Consider the following 20,341-nt stretch of genomic DNA (forward strand, 5'->3'; position numbering starts at 1 on the left):
TTCAGGTGTGATTAGAAAACCCCTGACTAACTGGAATATCCAAAGATCTTTTTTGGACCTGGGGCTCAACTGCCCTAAAGTAAAGCAAGAACCTTTCCACATCTACCCAAACCCCTGATTCTCGCTTCAGTTAGTAAATGTTTAATGTCTGCTCGCTTCATTGTTTTGTTACTGACACATTCCTGTTTTTTTGGAATCCAAAATTGAAGAAGGAAAAGGAGCTCCAGCAGTGATACACTTTTATTCCCAGTTGTGGCAACCAGGGCCGCCATTAGAAATTACGGGGCTCCCGACATTTTCGGGGCCAGCCTACCCCGCCCCCCCAAGCCCCACCCCAGATCCCGCCCACTACATCACAGTTAAAAGACCACACAGACATCAGCGTTAAAAAAAGTAACCCCCTCACACAAGCACAAGTTATAAAAAGCTATTGGTGACCAGGGCCCCCCTATAAGTTAAAAAAAAAAACATTGGCGCCAGGGCCCCCCTTACAAGTTAAAAAAAAATTGGGCTCCCAAAGAATATTTTTTTAAAAAAACATTGGCACCAGGGCCCCTCTTACAAGTTAAAAAAAAATTGGTGCCCCAAAGAATATTTTTTTTAAAAAAAACATTGGTGGCAGGGGCCTATAGAGTATTAAAATAATACATTGGTGGCCAGGGGATTAAAAAAAAAAAAAAAAAAATTAGTGTTCAGTAGAATTGAACTCGTGGCTTCAGGACCTCCTTTCGTGACTTTGGGCCTTTTTGCCGCTTCAGGACTTCAATTTCATCTGTTTTCGTGACTTTGGGTCTTTTCAGCGCTTCGTGACTTCGGCTTCGGGCTATTTTCGTGGCTTTGGGTCTTTTTGCCGCTTTTGGACTTCGGCTTTTCGGCGCTTTTGCATTTGAGACTTCGGAAGGAGGCGACACGGCTTCGGCGCTGTTAAGGGGGGCCCGGCTCTTTCAAAAGTTCAGCACTGCCGGGCCCGGTACACTTGTACCCCCCGTGGTGGCCCTAGTGGCAACACAACATGTTATAGGTACAATACCCTTTATCAAGTGTATGATTGATAACGGGTATTGTTGTGTGGCCACCACTCGGAATAAAAGTTTATTTGCAGTAATCACTCCCGCAGTTCCTTTTGCTTCTTATTTGGATTCCACTAAGCAGTTGCAGCACAGAGCAACCATTAAGGAATTGGACATATATCACTTTGAAATCGGTACTGACCACCAACCCTTTCTCTTCTATTTACTGTACATTCCTGTTTTTTCTTTCTTTAATCCAGCTGATATAATTTCTACAGTTGAATTTAACCACACTGGAGATCTGCTGGCAACCGGGGACAAAGGCGGCCGTGTTGTTATATTCCAAAGGGAACCTGAGGTGAGTCTCCTATAAATACTGTTCCTCCTCTACTTCACTCCTTATTGTGCCAATTTTGAATAATTGTGGGATTTTGAATAATTGTTTTGGGTGACGGGTCCCCTTTAATCATTTTACTTTCTGATTTGCCTAAATTGATTTCTATAATTAGCCTTATTTTTTTGCAGCAGAAAATTTATGGAAAATCCAGGGGCCAATATGGACCACATGTACATCTGAATTAGAATATGATGATGGTTATAGTCAGGTGGTTTAACTTGTAGTGCATGATCAGTCATGGCTTGAGTCAGTTGGTCTGACCCTCTCGGTATAATCAAACCCAGTTTGTGCCTGTTGGTCTCACTAGATGGGCCATGGTAATAGCAGAACAGAATGACCGGCACAACACGACTTTGGAAACAAATTAAAAGGTTAAAGGGCACCCGTTGGCCAAAAATGTTATCTAGAAGCAAAGGTGTCTGCTAATTGAGCCCAAATTTTGGTTGGGGGTAACCATAGTTTTTTTTTTTAAAAAAAAAAAAATTGCCCCCTGCCATCGCTAGGACACTTTCACTAAGAGGGAATTTACTTTATTGATGAAATACTATACTAAAGTTACAAATCAATACAAAATAAACATTGCAAAGAAAACAGGATAATCTTTCTATTCCTCAGTTCATTTACTTTGAGTGCAGGGGTTATACTTTAGCTGCTGATGATCCATCTTCTCCTGATCTTTCCCCCTGAACCCCATTTATTCCTGGGGATTCCTCATCCTCTTCTTTGACTCTTTGACACTCTTTCTACTACTGCTCTGGTTGCTTCCACCCTGACACCCTTCATCTCTCTGCCACCTTCCTCTCTTCTCTCTGTGCTGTTCTCTTCCCTAGGTGTTTCCTGTTTTCTCTCCCCACTACTAACTTCCTCCTGCACTTCCTCCTGTCCCTCCTGCACTTCCTCCTGTCTCTCCTGAACTTCCTCCTGAGCATTGGGCACTTACTGTCGTGACTCCCCACACTGAAATAGCTCCTGTTCCACCGTGGAACAAGCCTTGAGGCACTTGCACTTGGAGAGAGCTGGGAGTGTGCCATGTTGTGCATAGCACATGCGCATAATGCGCCTCTGACGTCATGTGAATCTGCACTATGCATACCTCCCAACATGTTGGAAACAGAAAGAGAGACAAAAAGATTTGTTGTGCGTAGTGCAGCAATTTTTTGCCCATGCCCATTTTTGTGGCCACACCCCATAATTACCATGTCCATTTTACAAAATTTGGCAGGTTATGAAAGTTTGAACACATTTCCGTGGTATCTAAAAGCGTTACAAAATTATGTAAAGTATCTACTCTGGGCTCTCTGCCAAGAGCCAATCAAGTTAGAAACTTTGTATCTTTTTCTGACTGTTCAGTGCAGCAGATCAAAGAGAAACTCGGGACATATCAGTACATATCCGGGACTGAGGGTTGAGCTGTCAAAAGTGGGACTGTCCCGCTCAAAACAGGACGTTTGGGAGGTATGATAATGAGCAAGAGCTCCCTCCTGTGCACTGGTGGGGGGCAATTTAAAAAACCCAACCAGAGAGGGTTCTATCAGCCCACACCTGTGGTTGGGGAAAATGTTTTTTGCAAACAGGTGCCTTTTATTGCAAAAGCAGAGACGAGAAATGGAGATAGAGCCGTCTAATTGACTGCCCTCCAGCAGCTTTGAGCTATAGCTAATGTTTTTTTTATTTCTATTATTATTCTTAATATTTTCTGCAGACTAAGAATGAACCTTACAGTCAGGGTGAATACAATGTTTACAGCACTTTCCAGAGCCATGAGCCTGAATTTGATTATTTGAAGAGCCTGGAGATAGAGGAAAAAATTAACAGGATTAAATGGCTCCCCCAGCAGAATGCAGCCCACTCCCTTCTGTCGACAAATGGTAAGAGAACAGATCATCTGCTCAGCTACACTTGTAAACAGACAAATATCGTTTCTGTAAAGCAAATGACAATTAACACGTATAGTTCTTGGGAGTCTTGCTACACAGCCTGTGCGAATGTTCAACAACGCTATACGAGAAGTGCTGGCGTCTGGTTTAAAAATATTAAAAAAAAAAACAGAAATGGGAAAATTATGTAATACTTGTTTATGTTCTAGGAACATTAAAAACATTTCACCAGCCACATACAAGTGACCAGTGTATGCTATTCCACATACACTAAACATCTAGTTGGATTCATTAAGCAGGCAGTTTTTACATTTTGGCTACAATTTAAAAAACATTGTCCAGGTGCCACATACTCCAAAGCACTCTGATGTTCATTCACCCAGGCTAGAATTGCACAACCTGGTTACTACATGTGTGGCCAGCTTTATTAGTAGCTCCATAAAAAGAGATCCAAAGGAACACAGGACTAATTGCAAGCAAGATTGCCTTGCATGTTTAATGCGGAGTACAACGTTTCGGGGGTCACGCCCCTTTATCATGCATGTTGATAAAGGGGCATGAACTTTGTTGCAGTTATATTAGTAGGACAAGGCACATAAAATAGGGTTAGACAAGATAATCGTATGTGAATTTAGGTTAACTGTTTTGGGATGTGGCACATATTGCGGTCCCAGAGACAGGGCCGCCATCAGGGGGGCACAGGGGGTACTATTATACCGGGCCTAAAGGGGGTCCTGCTGTGCTCCACTTTTTGAAATAGACGGGCCCCTTGACAGCGTCGAAGTTGTGCTGAACTGCAGAAGTCCCGAAGAGCCAAAGTCCAGAAGCCTTGAATGGAGCCGAAGATGAAGTCCAGAAACCTTAAACGGAGCCGAGGTTGATGTCCAGAAACCTTAAGCCAAAGCTAAAGACCCGAAGCCACGAGTCCAGTCCTACTGAACACCAATGTGTTTTTTTTAATTTTTTTTACAATAATACATTGGTGGCCAGTTTAATAAAATAAAAAAACACATTGGTGTTCAGTAGTGGTTTTTGTGTCTTTTTACGGCTTCAGGACTTCAACTTCGTCTCCATTTAAGGTTTCTGGACTTCAACTTCGGCTCCGTTTAGGGTCTGGCCACAAGGGCAGATTCGGGGAGATTAGTCGCCCGGGGACAAATCTCCTTTTCTTTGCGGTGACTAATCTCCCACGAACTGCCTTTACCGGCTAAAATGTAAATTGCCTGGGGGCAGGCACACGGAACAAGTCGCCCGTAATTGCCTCACGAGGAAACTTTGAGTGACTTCGGAAAATGAAGCGACTTCCGTGTGCCTGCCCCCAGGCAATTTACATTTTAGCCGGTAAAGGCAGTTCGGGGAGATTAAGTAGGTCTTATAGAAAACATATATGTTTTTGGGATTCTGCATTAAAATAGCAGCAAAATCTATGTCAGTTATATAAATGCCTATATCTTCTGGCTAGATATATATTTACATTGTATACACATGCTTTTTTTTATGATAAATTAGCATAATAATGATCATGCCTCTCGGTTCCTCTGCAGATAAAACAATTAAACTATGGAAGATTAATGAGCGGGATAAGAGACCCGAGGGGTATAATCTGAAAGATGAAGAAGGGAGGTTGAAAGATCTTTGTACAGTAACATCATTACAGGTAAGAGGGGCCTTCTGGGACAGATTTTGTACTAAAACTCCCAGCACCCCAACAGGAATCGTACGTACTGGGAATTGTAGGTCAAAACTAGTTGGAGCAGAGGCAGGAGAATATGTATAATCCTAAATCCACACAGACTGAGCCAGTACATAACGACTTTGCTTCCAGAATGGAATGTACAATGAATTTCATTCTGTCACTTAAAGGAGAACCAAACCCCCCGCGATTTTAAGTCCCCATTGGCCCCCCTCCCTGCCTCCCCTCTGCTCAGTCTTACCCCAGAATTCTGTCCCCTTTTGAAATAGTGACTGCACATGCAGAGTGAGCGAAGCAGAGCTCACAGGCGCCATCTTCTTCTCTTAAAAAAAAAGAACAGTATCTCCATTTGGCATTCCCTGGTGGGCACGAAACACATAGGGCCAATGGAGATACTGTTCCCTCTTTAAAGGAGGAGGAAACCCCCTGGGCGCAAAATCCTTCCCCCCTCACCTGTGTTGCCCCCCCCTCCCTCCTCCCCCCTGGCCTACCTGTCCCCCTGGGCAAATGCCCCTAACTTGTTTCTCACCCCTTTGCGCAGGTCCTGTCCACGGGGGTTTCAGGGGCCCAGGGGGTTTCCTTCTCCTTTAATGAATCTACAATAAATATAAAATTTTTTACTTTATTTTTGCCGGCCCTTGAGTTCTTTTCAGTGCCCGAACCCCCTCTTCTTGTACTTTGCTGGTTTATCCGCTCCCTTAGCTGAGCGTCTGGGGCTGGTGCACCTGGTGAGTGATAAACATATTTTGTACCCTGTACCCCTCTTTTTTCAGTGGTTAATATCATTCTGTCACATACTAAAAGTTTATTGAAAGGTGAACCACCCTGTAACTTTTGACAGTAGGTGTGCACTATGGAGAAGATATCAGGCCAAACTAATATGGAGACTGCATTGGGTGTGCTTTCTTTCCCAGGTGCCTGTCTTAAAACCTATGGACTTAATGGTAGAAGTTAGCCCGAGAAGAATATTTTCTAATGGACACACATACCACGTCAACTCCATTTCTGTCAACAGCGACTGTGAAACCTACATGTCAGCCGATGATCTCAGGATTAACCTTTGGCACTTGGCCATCACAGATCGGAGCTTCAGTATCCTTTACTGCAGCGATCCATAAAAGGAGAAGGAAAAGTAACAAAGCATTTTATTACCAATAGATTAGCCACAATAGTACAAGCTATAGCATTATATTTATCATTTAGAATGCTTTTCCATACCTGAGTAAACAGCTCTAGTTTGTTTAGGATAGAAACTGCCATATTAGCTTGATGTGGCATCACTTCCTGCCTGAGTCTCTCCCTGCTCACTCATAGCTCTGGGCTCAGATTACAGCAGTAAGGGGAGGAGGGAGGAGCAATACTGAGCATGCTCACGCCCGGGGCAAGGAAGTGTATGCTGAAAACAAGAAGTCTGATACAGAAGCGCATGTGTACACATTGGAAGGAAAGAAATGTTGTGTTTGTTTATACAGAGGACTCAGAACAACATTACTATGAGGGTTTACTGGTGTATTTCTGATAAAGCTTACTTCATTTTAGCCTTTCCTTCTCCTTTAAATTAGTCTTTATTGCTATTAAAGGAACAGTAACATTTAACAATAGAGGTGTTTTAGAGGAATGATGATGTTTCAAGTCCATTTTGGTTGTGAGCGCTTTCCAAGTTGGAATGTTCAATGAGCAGCTAATGGCTATACGGGCTATACCTGTTGTCCTTTCAAAGCTTGATGATCGTAAATAAAAGCAATAATAGAATAGAATCGCACCTTCAGGGGCGATCTGCCAATGAGGCGAGCTGAGGGGCTAGTCTCAGGCGGCAGCGCCAGCTAGGTTTCCAGGGGCATCAAATAGATGCTCTTGGTCCCTTTAAGAGCTGAATTTCCGTTTTTTAAACCGGAAATTCGGCTTTACTAGGGCGAGAGAGCGCAATCCGCACTAGCGTTGCTGCCTCCCCCCCGGAAATGTAATCGGCTGGGGGGGGGCATTACTGGAGCTGCCTCAGACGGCAATGTGAACAAGAACGGCGCTGGGTACCTAGGAATACTTCGATAATTGATTGGATAAAAGGCTTAATGGTAGCAATCTATACCAGTGAGTGACAACAATGACTCATAAGATATTGTCTTATAGTAAAAAAGGTATAGATTCTGATATGCTTGCTGATACTATAAGGGTCTGGCCACACGAGCAGTTTGGGGGAGATAACGAAAACCGCGTGTGCATTCCCCCAGGCGATTTTCATTTTAGCCGGCGGAGGGCATGGGGAAGGCAGTTCGGGAAGATTGTCGCCCCGAAGAAAAGGAGATTTGTCGCTGGGTGGCGACTAATCTCCCCGCCAGACCCTTACTCTTACAATATTGAGACTGGCTTGCTTGTTCCCTTTGGAGATGAATTGGATATCCAATTGGAGTTACATGGAGGTTCTTTCCCTCTCATCAGGATAACCTTTCAGCTTGGGAAGATTTACTTGGGTAAATAGGTGGAACTTGATTTACATATATATTTTTTTAGCCTTAATTACAATGTAGCAAGAGTGCAAAATCACTGCTGTGTTTCCTTAACCCTCTATTATATTTGAATAAAATAAAAAAAGATAAAAAATTAAAAAATGACAAAAGTATTTATACAGAAAGAGGTTTTTTTTTTTATATCCCTTTATTTGCATTCCTTTATGATGGCTATAGAACCGTTGCGGTTTTTGTCGTTATGAGGTCTCACAGAGAATCCCAGCGGCAGACTGCAGATTTCTAAGGTGCAGGATAGTAATTACAATGGGCTCGTTATCTCTGTTCTTCTACGTTGAACTAGAAAGGCGCTGAAGCATTTTAATCCTGCGTGATTTAATTTAATGACTTGCAAGTTCCGTCCCCTCTGAGCTTCAGATAATGAGAGTGAATAGAGTGTAATTATTTGCCTGGAATTGTATTGGAACAGGGTTATGCAGCAACCTCCGCCATGTTTTGTAATTAATACTGATCATTAAATGTCACAACTACTGCCTCCTAAATGATAAGATATGTGGACTGCAGGGCTGACACTTTAATGAATTTAATTCTGTTTTAAATGGGAAGTAAAGTCTAAAATAGACTAAAGCTAGAAATGCTGTATTTTGTATACTAAACATAAACATGAACTTAGGGGCAGATTTACATATGGTCAAATATCAAGGGTTAATTAACCCTCGATATTCGACTGGCGCATGTAAATCTTTCGACTTCGAATAATGAAATTCAAAGTTTTTTTTATTCTATTCCTTCACTCGAACTAAGTGAATGTGCCCCTTAATGTGCCAAAAGTCTAATCAAACAAATAATTTATGCTTTCAAAGTTGGCCACAGAGGGTCACCATCTTGTAACTTTGTTAAACATTTTTGCAAGACCAAGACTGTGCACATGCTCAGTGGGGTCTGGGCTGCTTAGGGATTGTCATTAATTAACAAAACAATCAAATAATGTTTGCCCGGAGCCAATACAGCAAGACTGAATCAGAATATGCAGACTGCACTGGGTCCTGTGTTGTCATGTAATCTAATGTGGATTTTATAGTTTTTGTATTGTTTTATACAAACTTTCTCCAACTCTGCGGAACCAGTGGCTGCAGCAAAATAATCCTCCAAATAGAATCCCATTTTATCTGTTTAAATCTGGCTCCATGATCTTTGTTCCTGCAGCTGGAGTTGGAAACAGTAAAGGGGATGTAAAGACAAAAATAAAATTCAATACAAATCTCTACACAGTCGCCGACTGCTTTACAAGGAAACAAAAAAGCTGTTTAAGTTTTGCATGGCTGGGAAGTAAGGCGGGGGCTCCCCCTGCTGTTCATAAGTATGATTGTTTCCCTGCTCAGCAGTTAGGGACCATCTGACAATTCCTATCCACAGCAGTAAATGAAGGGAGAATTTCACTGCATACACTCAGGTTTCTTATAAAAACGGTACACATTTTTTAATTAAAGTATATTGGAGATAGGTTTCTTTTTCACAAAAAAAAAAGTTTTTTTTGCCTTTACATGCCCTTTAAGGACTTTTAACCCAAAAAAGTATTCAAGGAAAATAACAGTTCTGTTTTTTTATTTATAGTCACTTGAGAAAGAGCTTATATAGCTCGAAAAATGTTGTGGTGAATAAAGGCACATTTGCAGTAGATGCTCTGCGCCTTATAGTATCTTTCCTTTGGATTTGAAACTACTGTATTTCCCTGTGGATGGGAGCAAGGGAAATAGACACCTAATTGTAGTCTTAAGGAGGGAATTGCTATGTTAGCCTATGGGGACCTTCTAGAACCTAGAGCCAAAATTTTGCTAAGTTTTAAAAAGTCGAAGTTTTTTTTTGAAAATCGTTCGATAGATCGATTAAATCGTTTGAATCGATCAATTCGAACGCTTACTACGATCGATCAAACGATTTTACTTCGACCAAACATGGCCTAAAAATTCAAAAAGAAAAGAAAAGAATTTGGCCTATTCCATGGTCGAATTTTGAAGTTTTTTAACTTCGAAATTCGACCCTTGATAAATCTGCCCCATAGAATAGGAATGTCACAATATAAGGCTGATTAGTAATTAATACAGATAATTACTACATGGCAGCACAGAAACCAGTGCAATTAGCATCAGAATTTAATAATCAGCAAACCTGTAGCATCAGCTTATATTACAGCCAGGGAAGCTCATTTTCTGCTGGATAATTAGTGACGAGCCCTAAGCTTAGCTTCTCAACAGCCAATCAGAGCCCACTGAGCATGTGAGTGTCACAGACACTTTCCAAGATGGTGACCCCCTGTGACAAGTTTGAAGTCCTGGATCATTGCTGCTATTGACAAGCTGAAACTTTAGGCTGGTTCAATAAGTTCATTATATAAAGTACAGCATTTTTTTAGCCATATTCATTTTTAGGGTTTAGTTCTCCTTTAAAGTTGTACGGGCTGTACCCCCAAATAGTAGTGTTAGGAGGATGATATTGTTCCAGATACATAAAGAGGCCGCCAGTTTGTACTGACTGTCAGTAACATCACAATGTTTGCTGTGGGAAAATAACAAAGCACAGGGCAGCCCAGAATAGGCACTGACTATCCATTGGATGGATCCATTACCATCAAACATAACTAATGACTACAAAGCTAGCAATTTGGATAATAGGCCTAATGGATGCCATTTACTGTAGGAGAAAATGGGTTTTCCCATCATGATATGATTTACAGGAAAAAGAAATGCAAAACATCAGTCTGTGTGTCGGGTTCTTTGCTTTGCTTCAAAAAGAAAAGTTATTTTCCCTAATAAAAGCCCAATTCAGACATTGTCGATATCAAGCCTGCAAATATGGAGGACCTGACAGAAGTCATTACGGCGGCCGAGTTTCACCCTCATCACTGCAACCTGTTTGTGTACAGCAGCAGCAAGGGATCATTGCGACTGTGCGACATGAGAGCCTCGGCGCTGTGTGACAGGCACTGCAAACGTAAGGACAACAAGGGGGGTTCATGCAGACCAACTGAAATCATGGCCGTTTGCATTATATATATATATATAATATGATCCGTTATCCAGAAACCCGTTATCCAGAAACTCCGAATTACGGAAAGCTCGTCTCCCATAGACTCCATTTTATCCAAATATTCCAAAATTTTTAATAATTTGTAATAATAAAACAGTAGCTTGTACTTGATCCCAACTAAGATATAATTAATCCTTATTGGAAGCAAAACCAGCCTATTGGGTTTATTTAATGTTTACATGATTTTCTAGTAGACTTAAAGGGGACCCGCCAACCAAAAAAAACTATTCAAAATCCTATTTTAGTCAAGCCAAATGAACTTTAATGACACTATATAAATTATTTGAATCGTGTTTCCTTCCGTCTGGGAACTCATAATTATAACAAGCAGGCAGGAGCCATATTGTGGACACTTATTAAGACAAGCCTTGCATCATCTCAGAATCTTGTTTGTGCACCAGAATGGGGGACCTGATGTCCATCCCCATGCACTGGGTACACAATTAAATGGTGAAGAGAACAGGGAAATGTGGGGGGAGAGCAGTGACATCTAGGAAGTGCTGAATGGAAAGTGAAAGTAATTGCTTGCCCCGCCTCTATGCGTAAGGCATAGAGGAGGGGCAGACACTATGTGATTGACAGCTGAGATTTTTAAATGAGCTTACAACAGCTGTGCATGCTTTAATAAAAGATAGAATTTTTAGAATGTTTAATTTGAAAAGGACTTTTATTATACTGCTTTTTATGTCTGGGTGACAGGTCCACTTTAATGCATGAAGATCCAAATTATGGAAAGATACGTTATCCGGAAAGCCCCAGGTCCCAAGCATTCTGGATAACAGGTCCTATACCTGTAGTATAATATGGAGATCGAAATTATGGAAAGACCCTTTATCTGAAAAAAACCCCAGGTCCCGAGCATTTTGGATAGCAAGTGCCATGCCTTTATTATTATTTGGTTATTGCATGAGGATATGCAGTAGATTACTGTGTGCAGAGAATATTTTTCATAGGTATGAGGCTGCCTTAATTCAACACTATTATTAATTACTAAACTCCAAATGCAAAAATCACGAATAATTTTTGATTTTTTTTTATAAAATCAGTCTTTTAAAAAATCACTCATTTTTCGGAATTTATTAAACCCCGAGGATGGAAAAGTCAGAATCACAAAATCCGGCATCTCAGACCTGTGGAGGTTGCATATAAGTCAATGGGAGAAGTCCAAATGATTTTTTGATGTGCGATGGGTTTCGTGCAATACCCCGAATTTTTCTGAGTTTTCGGGTGAAAAATGGATGCAAAATCGGAAAAAATCATGAAAATCAGTTTTTTTTCCAGCAAAGCAAATTTTCGGGAAATGTAATAAAAAAGGGTAAAAAACCCGAGTGGATTTGATCTGAGTTTGTAGCAGAAAATATTGAGATAAGTTCAGACTTTCATAAATAACCCCCTAATGGTGGCCATACACAGGGAGATGCGCTCGTTATGCAATGTCACCAAACGAGCGGATCTAGGGCCCAACAATCAGATCAGAATAAAGGCAATACGAGCGGTCGGATCACGGGACTGTATCAATGAACAGATGAGGCCACAATCCAACCAGATTTTTTGCCTGATCAACATCTCAGTGACTTTCGGGCACATATCAATCAGGGAAGTCCATCGGAGGGCCCCACACATGGGCCGATAAGCTGCCGACTCGTCTGTCTCCAGCTTTTATTGGCCCGTGTATGGGGGTCTAAAGGCGTATAAGCTATACAAAATGCACCATGCCCTTTATTTGCCAAGCCTTTCAGTAAATGCAGTGTTCTCTCCATGCCCCACACATTATAGTCAGACATTTCAATTGCTTAATGATAGTGACCTTTCCCAATGCCTGATGCTCGCTGTACCTTGCCAGTAGTGCTGTTGTTTGGCATCCGATTGTTACTTGAGATACATCTCTGATTATTTCCCTGGCCCTTATCCAGAGAGAGAAAGAGAGGGGGTTTAATAGCTGGGTATATTTGTACAAAATCAGTTTTTTTAAATCTGGTACCTCCAGCAGTTATCTGACATAAGCATTTGTAGTGCACGGGACGTTCTATATTGGGTGCCATTAAGAAGAGTAAAAGGAAAAGCAGATTTTGGTCTGTCTGTATCTTGCAAGTCACATATCCCGGCAGATTTGTCTTTGTTTTATATATAAATGTCCACAAATGCCCACGCGTCTGTAAAACGTAGTCCCAAGAGCTTACACTAAAAGTGCAGGAATCCAACACCAATTAGTATAAGAAAATGTGATTTATTAGCAGACTCATCCACAGCCATAGAGGGCATTCCATTAGTGAAAATACAACCCCTTTCCAGGACCTTGCACCACCTTCCGGTCCTAGCAGCCAGGCATACGCTTTACGCCCCTGCCCTACTCCGGATAGGAATTTTCCAGTGTGCCATTTTCCGATCCTAGCAGCCTGGCGTACGCTCTATACCCCACTGCCCTAATCCAGATAGGAATTTCCTTGTCCCTTCTTCAGGATGGTTTATCTGGCCCTAAACTGTCACTTCTTCCCTGTCTTTGGCTTAGCCAGGCCTCTAGGCCACTACCTCGTTGGGGTCTGGGCTACCCATGCTAGCTTTACCCTAATAACTAACTGAAGTACCTAATACTTCTTACTAAGAGACCCTCACTCTACCTGATCCTGTCCGGCTGATGTCCAGGAGAAAAAGAACCCGCCCAGGGTGTGTCCTCTCCTTAAATATCCTTTGCACTCTAGTGGCTGGGGTGAATATTACAACTAAAAGTACATTTCTTTAACACTGTTGCCACTTAGTGGCCATTCTAAAACATTACAATTATTCCAATTACTTTGTTTTAACCACAAATTTATAACATTAACAAATTGACTTCACATCACTCTCACACATTCAAGTACAGTAACATTCACACCAGTTATGCAGTGTACCCCCCTTACACGTTCCCCGCTGCCAGTTGCGTGTAATACCACTTGCACCTCCGTATAGTTGTGCTTGGTGCTGAATTGAGCTCTGCTGTACCTAATAAGACATAAGAGAACCAGCTCCGGACCCTTTCAGCACCTCCAGACCACGCGGCAGCTCCACGGTTACCTCCGCACCTTGTGTCATTCACCGCAGTTCTGTTTCGACAAATAATACGCTGCATGACTATGTGTTAAAGGGATTTAGTCAGTATATTTCTAAATAACAAGAAATGTAAAGCCTCAAAACAAATTAATGTAAAATGGCTCTGAGTCCTCTTCTAAGCACTTTGCAATTTACAGTTATTATTTTTCTCTCTAGTTTTCAAGATGTTAGCAGTTTTTAAATACTGCTTAGATAATGAATTTGAAACATCAGTTCCGCCTGCAGTTGTGATGTTGCTCTACTCAAAAAACAAAGTTCTGTGTGAAGAAGAGACATTTGACATTTCTTTGATCAGTTCTAAGCAGAGCAACATCAAAAGACTTTCCTCTTCTCAGAAAGCTAATTTGCCTGTATTTTCTGCAGGTTTAAGTTACATTGTACCTTTAACATACCTCCCAACTGTCCCGTTTTTAGAGGGACAGTCTCTCTTTTGACAGCTCAACCCGCAGTCCCTCGTTATACTGGAAAGTCCCGTTTTTCTCTGCACTGAACATTCAGAAAAAGAAACAAAGTTTCTAACTTAATTAGCTTTTGGCAGAGAGCCCAGAACAGCCACAGCAGAAGATAGGATACTTTTGTAACACTTTCAGATAAGTAAATAAGTAATTGTAACAATATAAGATAACAGGTCTCTTGGGAAATGTTAGATTCACAGCTTAAAGGGCAATTCACCTTCATTATCAAAACTGTAACAATTGGAAAAAAACACAGAAATATGTTCAAAGTTTCATAACCTGCCAAATTTTATAAAATGAACATGGTAATTAGTGGGTGTGGTCACAAAAATAGGAGTGGTCAAAAATAATTTCACTATGCGTATCATGAGAACTTTTTTGTCCCTCTTTTTATTTCTAAAATGTTGGGTGGTATGCCTTTAATACAGAGAGGCAGGCTGGGTAAGAAGGCAGGAATAGTATAAGTGAGAGGAATGAATGAGCAGGCCCCAATTTGTGGCAGAGCCACAAAGTAGAGTCCTGCGTGGAAGCAATTTCTAAGACCCAAACCCGCAGCCCGCGACCTGAACCGCATCCCGCATATTTACCCACTTTGATCCTGACCCGCAACTGCCTTATCCGCGACCCGCAACCTGCCGACCACCATCAAACAGGAAGTGATGTTGCTGCAAACCGGAAGTGACATCATCAAAAGTGTTGGGGACAGAAACAAGTTTTGTAAAACTTTAAAAGGAGTAAAATATTGACAATATAACATAAGATAAGAAATTTAGATGAGACCTGCAACCTGACCCGCATCTATACCCGCACCTGAAAATCCTCCCCTCATTCTGCAAGGTGCCCGTTTTTTTTTAGGGTAACTAGTGTTGCCACCTGGCCAGTATTTTACCGGCCTTGCATGTAATCAATAGGAAAAAATGGCAAGACTATAGGAATGCCAGTTTTTTTTTTTTACAGAAAAGTTGTCAACCCTACGGGTAACCTGCAGGTACCCGACCCGCTGCAGGAGTCTATCAGAAAGGCCTGGGCCTAGGACAGCACAATTTTAGGGGCGGCATGCAGCTCAGCCACATCTACTCCCTGCTGATAACTGCGTGGGAGATTTTGACAGTAGTTCAAATCTCCCCACGTGCGAAGTTCCAGTGCGGCAGATAAATTGCAGGAAATAGAAATCCGGCCTTGAGGATGAGAGTCGTAAAATCTATAAAATTTGTATCTCCACTGCAGGCTGATGTGATCTTTGCATCAAGCACATACACTGAATGATGCAGATATAGCACTGGAACGGTCAGTAGGTGGCGCTGTTGTTTTAAATGCAATATATATTGTTAAAAACTGCAAATACCTCGAAAACTAGAAATAAAAATCATGAAATTAATCAATTTCACATTCATTTCAAGGGTTTATATTTCCAATTCTTTTTTGCTGGCCTGTGTCACTGCTTGCTCCCCCCCCCGTGGTGATTGTGCATGAGTGACCCCTTTTTCTTCTTTATTCGTTGGCAGGGTCCTCCACTCAGGAATCCAGGTGACCAATTGGCTAATAATAAGGGCCTCCTAGGAGAGAACCCTGATAAATTAGTAGCATGATTCCTGATTTTGGTCCTGCTATTGAGACTTAGTTCAAAAACGGAAACGTGACTTTAAATCCCCCCCCCTTAGGCTTCTCCATCCAGTTTTAACAATTGGCTCAAAGTAAATGAGAATGTGCTAACTGTCCCCCGTTGGAAGGAAAAGAAATGAATTGCCAGCTGAGATCTTTATCTTTAGCTAAAATCTCACAAAGCGGTGGCACAGAATATACGCACTCGTTCATTGCCCATTTCCTGTCTATTTTTACATCTATTCCAAGCTATAATTAGCCTAGAATTCCTCCCATCAATGACACGCAGACTGAAAGAGATTAGGCGAGAAAGTGTGAGAGCTGGGGACACGGTAATTACCTGGTGCGCTTCAGTCAAACGGCGAGCTGCGGGCATGGAAGCTGCCAGAATGTTACAAATTAAGGAGGATTTTAAAAAATGTGATTTTGACACTTCGTTGAATGTTTGACAGCAAGTAAAGCCGCGGTTGTATTTTTAGCAGAGGCTGGGAGAATACAGTCCATATTTAAATTAACGTTGTAGGCAAAAGAAAGTCATTTCCAGGTGCAAAGAATTTCACCTACGGTAAATTATAAACAGCACTGGCACAGCGCAAATTAACTTCACTGTGATGGATGATACTGGGGTTATCTTGTCTAGAAAGGAGAATAGAGGTGACAAATGAGAACAAAGACTTGATTATGGTGTGTCTCCTCCAGGCATGCCAACATGATGATATAACCAAGAGAAAGACATTTCAGAATAATGACCCTGGTTAGGCAGATAGCTGGCACTATTACAGATTATCTTGCATTGCCTCTTTATCTTAAATCAATCATGATCCCAACCCGATAACGAAAAATCCATTCTACCTCAAAACTAACTGCCAGCCCTGGGGCCTGTCTATGGACAATATGTCCTTTAAATGCATAGTCCAAGGGAACTAGAGATGCACCGAATCCAGGATTCTGCCTTTTTCAGCAGGATTCGGATTTAGCCGAATCCTTCAAGCCCGGCCGAACCAAATCCGAATCCTAATTTGCATATTCAAATTAAGGGCGGGAGGGAAATTGTGTGACTTTTTGTCACAAAACAAGTAAAAAAAGTTTACTACTTCGCACCCCTAATTTGCATATATAAATTAGGATTTGGTTCGGTATTAGGGTGAATCCTTTGCAAAGGATTCGGGGTTTGGACAGATCCAAAATAGTGGATTCGGTGCGTCCCTAAAGGGAACTGATTTAATTAATGGGATTCTGTCTTGATTTTTATGGTTTTAATAGTTTTAATTTGAAATCACACTGTTTACATTACAAATAATTCACTATCTCAAATGTTATTCCTCAACCAACAAGTGTATTTTTTTACTTGTAATATTGATGTGTATGCAGCCATTTTAGGTCATTGTGCCTAATCCTGTGCTTTCAGAAAGAGCCAGCACTTCACAATGGGACTGCTTTCAGCTAAGCTATTGTTTCTCCTACTCAATGTAGCTGCAGGAGTTGCAGTGGGACTTGGCCTTTTAGTTTGAGTGCTGTTCTCATATCTACCAGGGAGCTATTGTCTTGTGTATGGGAGCTGCTATTTTGTTACTTTGCCCATTGTTCTGCTGATAGGTTGCTGGGGGAGGAGGGGGTGATATCACTCCAACTTGCAGTGCAGTAGTAATGAGCGACTGACGTACATCAGAGCAAAGTCACATGACTGAGGGCACCTGGAAAACTAACAAAATTAACTTTAAAAAAAAATCTGTTTGCTCTTTTGAAAAACAGATTTCAGTGCAGAATTTTGCTGGAGCAGCACTAGTAACTGATGCATTTTGAAAACACATGTTTTCCTGTGACAAAACATGGTTAAAGAGCACCAATTAATGTAAGTAAGGCGGTAGCACAGCCCCAATCACACCACTGGGAGGTATCTGAAGACTAGATGCCCTCTAGGAACAGATCAGTAATAATATGATGAGGATAAAATATGGTTTGTCAAAATCATGTTCCCTGGAGGTGGGCATTCTCTAAAAATTGCCTTAGCTACCCAGCCATATTGCTTTGGATTAGAAACAGAGCTAGGAGAGTATGTCTAATTGTAGATGATCTCAGAGAGTAACAAGGTAAGTGTACAAGATCTCTCTAGTTTTTGTGATGTTAAAAAACAAGCGTGGGACTTAAAACTTGTGAGCCCATATTTAATGGTAATATAAAACATACAGACATTTCCCACTTTTTGGGGAGCCACATATAACACCATGTTTGCCATTACAGTTTATGAAGAGCCAGAAGACCCAAGCAACCGATCATTCTTCTCAGAGATCATCTCCTCGGTCTCAGATGTCAAGTTCAGCCACAGTGGACGTTACATGCTCACACGGGATTACCTCACTGTCAAAGTGTGGGACCTAAACATGGAAACCAAGCCCCTTGAAACGTACCAGGTAAAATGCTTCATTTGTTTCTCAGGTGGGTAACTGTGATATTAGAGGAGGTGATATTAGAGGAGCACTGTTGCTGTTTGGAAGAAATGGGTTAAAAAAAAATTGCTGTGTACCTCAAAATAATTTGAGGAGGGAAAAAACAGAAAAGTAATATAGTGTAGTATTTTAAAAAAAATATATAAACCACCATATAAGTGTTCAAATACTCATTACGTGACCCATAAATTATTATAGTGAACAATGGGTTAAATGCAGCAGACAAGTGATCCGTAGTTAGTGGGGTGGGATCTATCCACCTAAAATCCTAGTGTTTCTAGTGGTATATTGGATTCACAAGAAAGCAAGTAAACCAAAGCTTATCACAGCGTGAATTCCGTTTCCGAGTTTAGTCTTCCTTTTCCCCTTTCTCCTTTATGCTGCCTTCTTATTGCCCATAAAGGAGAAAGGGGAAAAGGAAGACTAAACTCGGAAATGGAATTCACGCTGTGATAAGCTTTGGTTTACTTGCTTTCTTGTGAATCCAATATACCACTAGAAACACTAGGATTTTAGGTGGATAGATCCCACCCCACTAACTACGGATCACTTGTCTGCTGCATTTAACTCGCTGTTCACTATAATAATTTATGGGTCACGTAATGAGTATTTGAACACTTATATGGTGGTTTATATATTTTTAAAATACTACACTATATTACTTTTCTGTTTTTTCCCTCCTCAAATTATTTTGAGGTACACGGCGATTTTTTTTTGAATCTTTTAATTTTTGGAGGTGGAAGAGAGCCTGGTGATCGCTGGATTGGGAACACACTGCGTTTGGGAGTCGTTTTGTATTTATTGGAAGAAATTGGTATTTACATGGGGGGATCTTGGGAAATCCAAGATTGGCTTTTCCTACCCATGTTCAGCCAATTGGAAGCTCCCAATCGTTGGCTTCCACTGGATCATCTGAAAGCTAATTTTTTTCAACCTTACCTATGGTTTTATTTTGTAATAATAATCAGTTTTCATCATAGCATCATAAAGAGATTATAGAAGTGGTTTTCAAACAAGAATTCAGGCCTATTTTTGCTTTTCAGTATTTTGGTTCCAAGGTTACAATTAAATGAAAAGGCTGCACAAATAAAACTATCAGTTCATCCCCACCACTTGACTTTTTAGGTGTATCTTCAAGAACTCTCCCTACATCTTACCCTAATTTACTTTCAGGATGGGCCCACTGTGGCTTTTGGCAACTTTAGGGTTTTTTTTATTGAAAACTTTACAACAGAATATGAACATAATTTAGACTAAAATAAAAATAACATTAAACTCTTACAGAACCAAATTCCCCTCCCCCACTGTCCACTGGACAAATATCTTGATGGATAGAATGACAATGGGACTGTAGGGGTGGGGGAAATGGCACCGTTTAGGAAACTCTGCTTCCACAGACGTATTGGTGATCCTCCTTGAACACAAGAGCAATTTGCACCTAGAATGAAATTCAGAGAGCGTGAGACTTCATGGTACATCACGTTGGAAGGATCTGATCAGTGCTCCAATCAGATGATTCCACCAGGAAAGCCATGACATGAAGTCAGAGCATTATCTATATGGAATAATCAAGTTTTCCTGCAGCATTGTTTACAGCAGGAAAAAAAGGTTAGGGTAAGGGAGTGCCCTAATACAACATACTAATAAAGTACAGGATACCAAAAATAATTTGGGAAACATATTTATAGGATACTGACTAGAGTGTGGAGGTTTTTAAGAATCGCCTTAGAGTCATCTTTCTCCTGTGTGTGTGTGTGTGTGTGTATATGTATCTATATCTATATATCTATATATATATATATATATATATATATATATATATATATATATATATATATATATATATATAAACTACATGTCCTTCCACATCTAAAGGGAACACTTCCATGTTTATATGTGGCCCCTATGACTCCCCATATCACCTTCTCAGCAGCACGATTTAATTTCTGCTAGAGACTAATCTTTCCTTATGACTTTCTTGTGAACTTTCCTTGTGGTTCTTGTTGATAGAGGAGAGGGCTGAAAAAGGGCAGATCTTGTGTAGGAGACTTGCTGCATCTCTATAGCACATCTTGTAACAAAGTAGATTCAGGAGCATGGAGAAATACAGTCCAATCCTTAGCTTCATATCTGTAATTGATAGGCTGGACACAGGGCTTGGGAAATCAAAGGGGCAGTAGGTGGAGGAGATGACATGAGCCTGAGCAAGAGAGGAAGATTGCAA

General features: G+C 41.0%; 1 protein-coding gene across 4 annotated transcripts in view; it reads left to right on the plus strand.

Moving 5' to 3' along the window:
• Nucleotides 1-20,341, plus strand: part of LOC108706535 (serine/threonine-protein phosphatase 2A 55 kDa regulatory subunit B gamma isoform) — a 73,961-nt gene that overhangs the window by 44,506 nt on the left and 9,114 nt on the right. For all 4 annotated transcript variants that reach the window (XM_018243038.2, XM_018243037.2, XM_041579397.1 and 1 more), the window contains 6 exons: nucleotides 1,271-1,368; nucleotides 3,110-3,275; nucleotides 4,829-4,941; nucleotides 5,892-6,069; nucleotides 10,266-10,430; nucleotides 17,912-18,081. In XM_018243038.2, coding sequence (XP_018098527.1) covers nucleotides 1,271-1,368; nucleotides 3,110-3,275; nucleotides 4,829-4,941; nucleotides 5,892-6,069; nucleotides 10,266-10,430; nucleotides 17,912-18,081 — 890 coding nt within the window. The remainder of the gene's footprint in view (nucleotides 1-1,270; nucleotides 1,369-3,109; nucleotides 3,276-4,828; nucleotides 4,942-5,891; nucleotides 6,070-10,265; nucleotides 10,431-17,911; nucleotides 18,082-20,341) is intronic.

Source organism: Xenopus laevis, chromosome 1S, assembly GCF_017654675.1.
Source record: "Xenopus laevis strain J_2021 chromosome 1S, Xenopus_laevis_v10.1, whole genome shotgun sequence".
In the NCBI taxonomy this organism is placed as follows: domain Eukaryota; kingdom Metazoa; phylum Chordata; class Amphibia; order Anura; family Pipidae; genus Xenopus; species Xenopus laevis.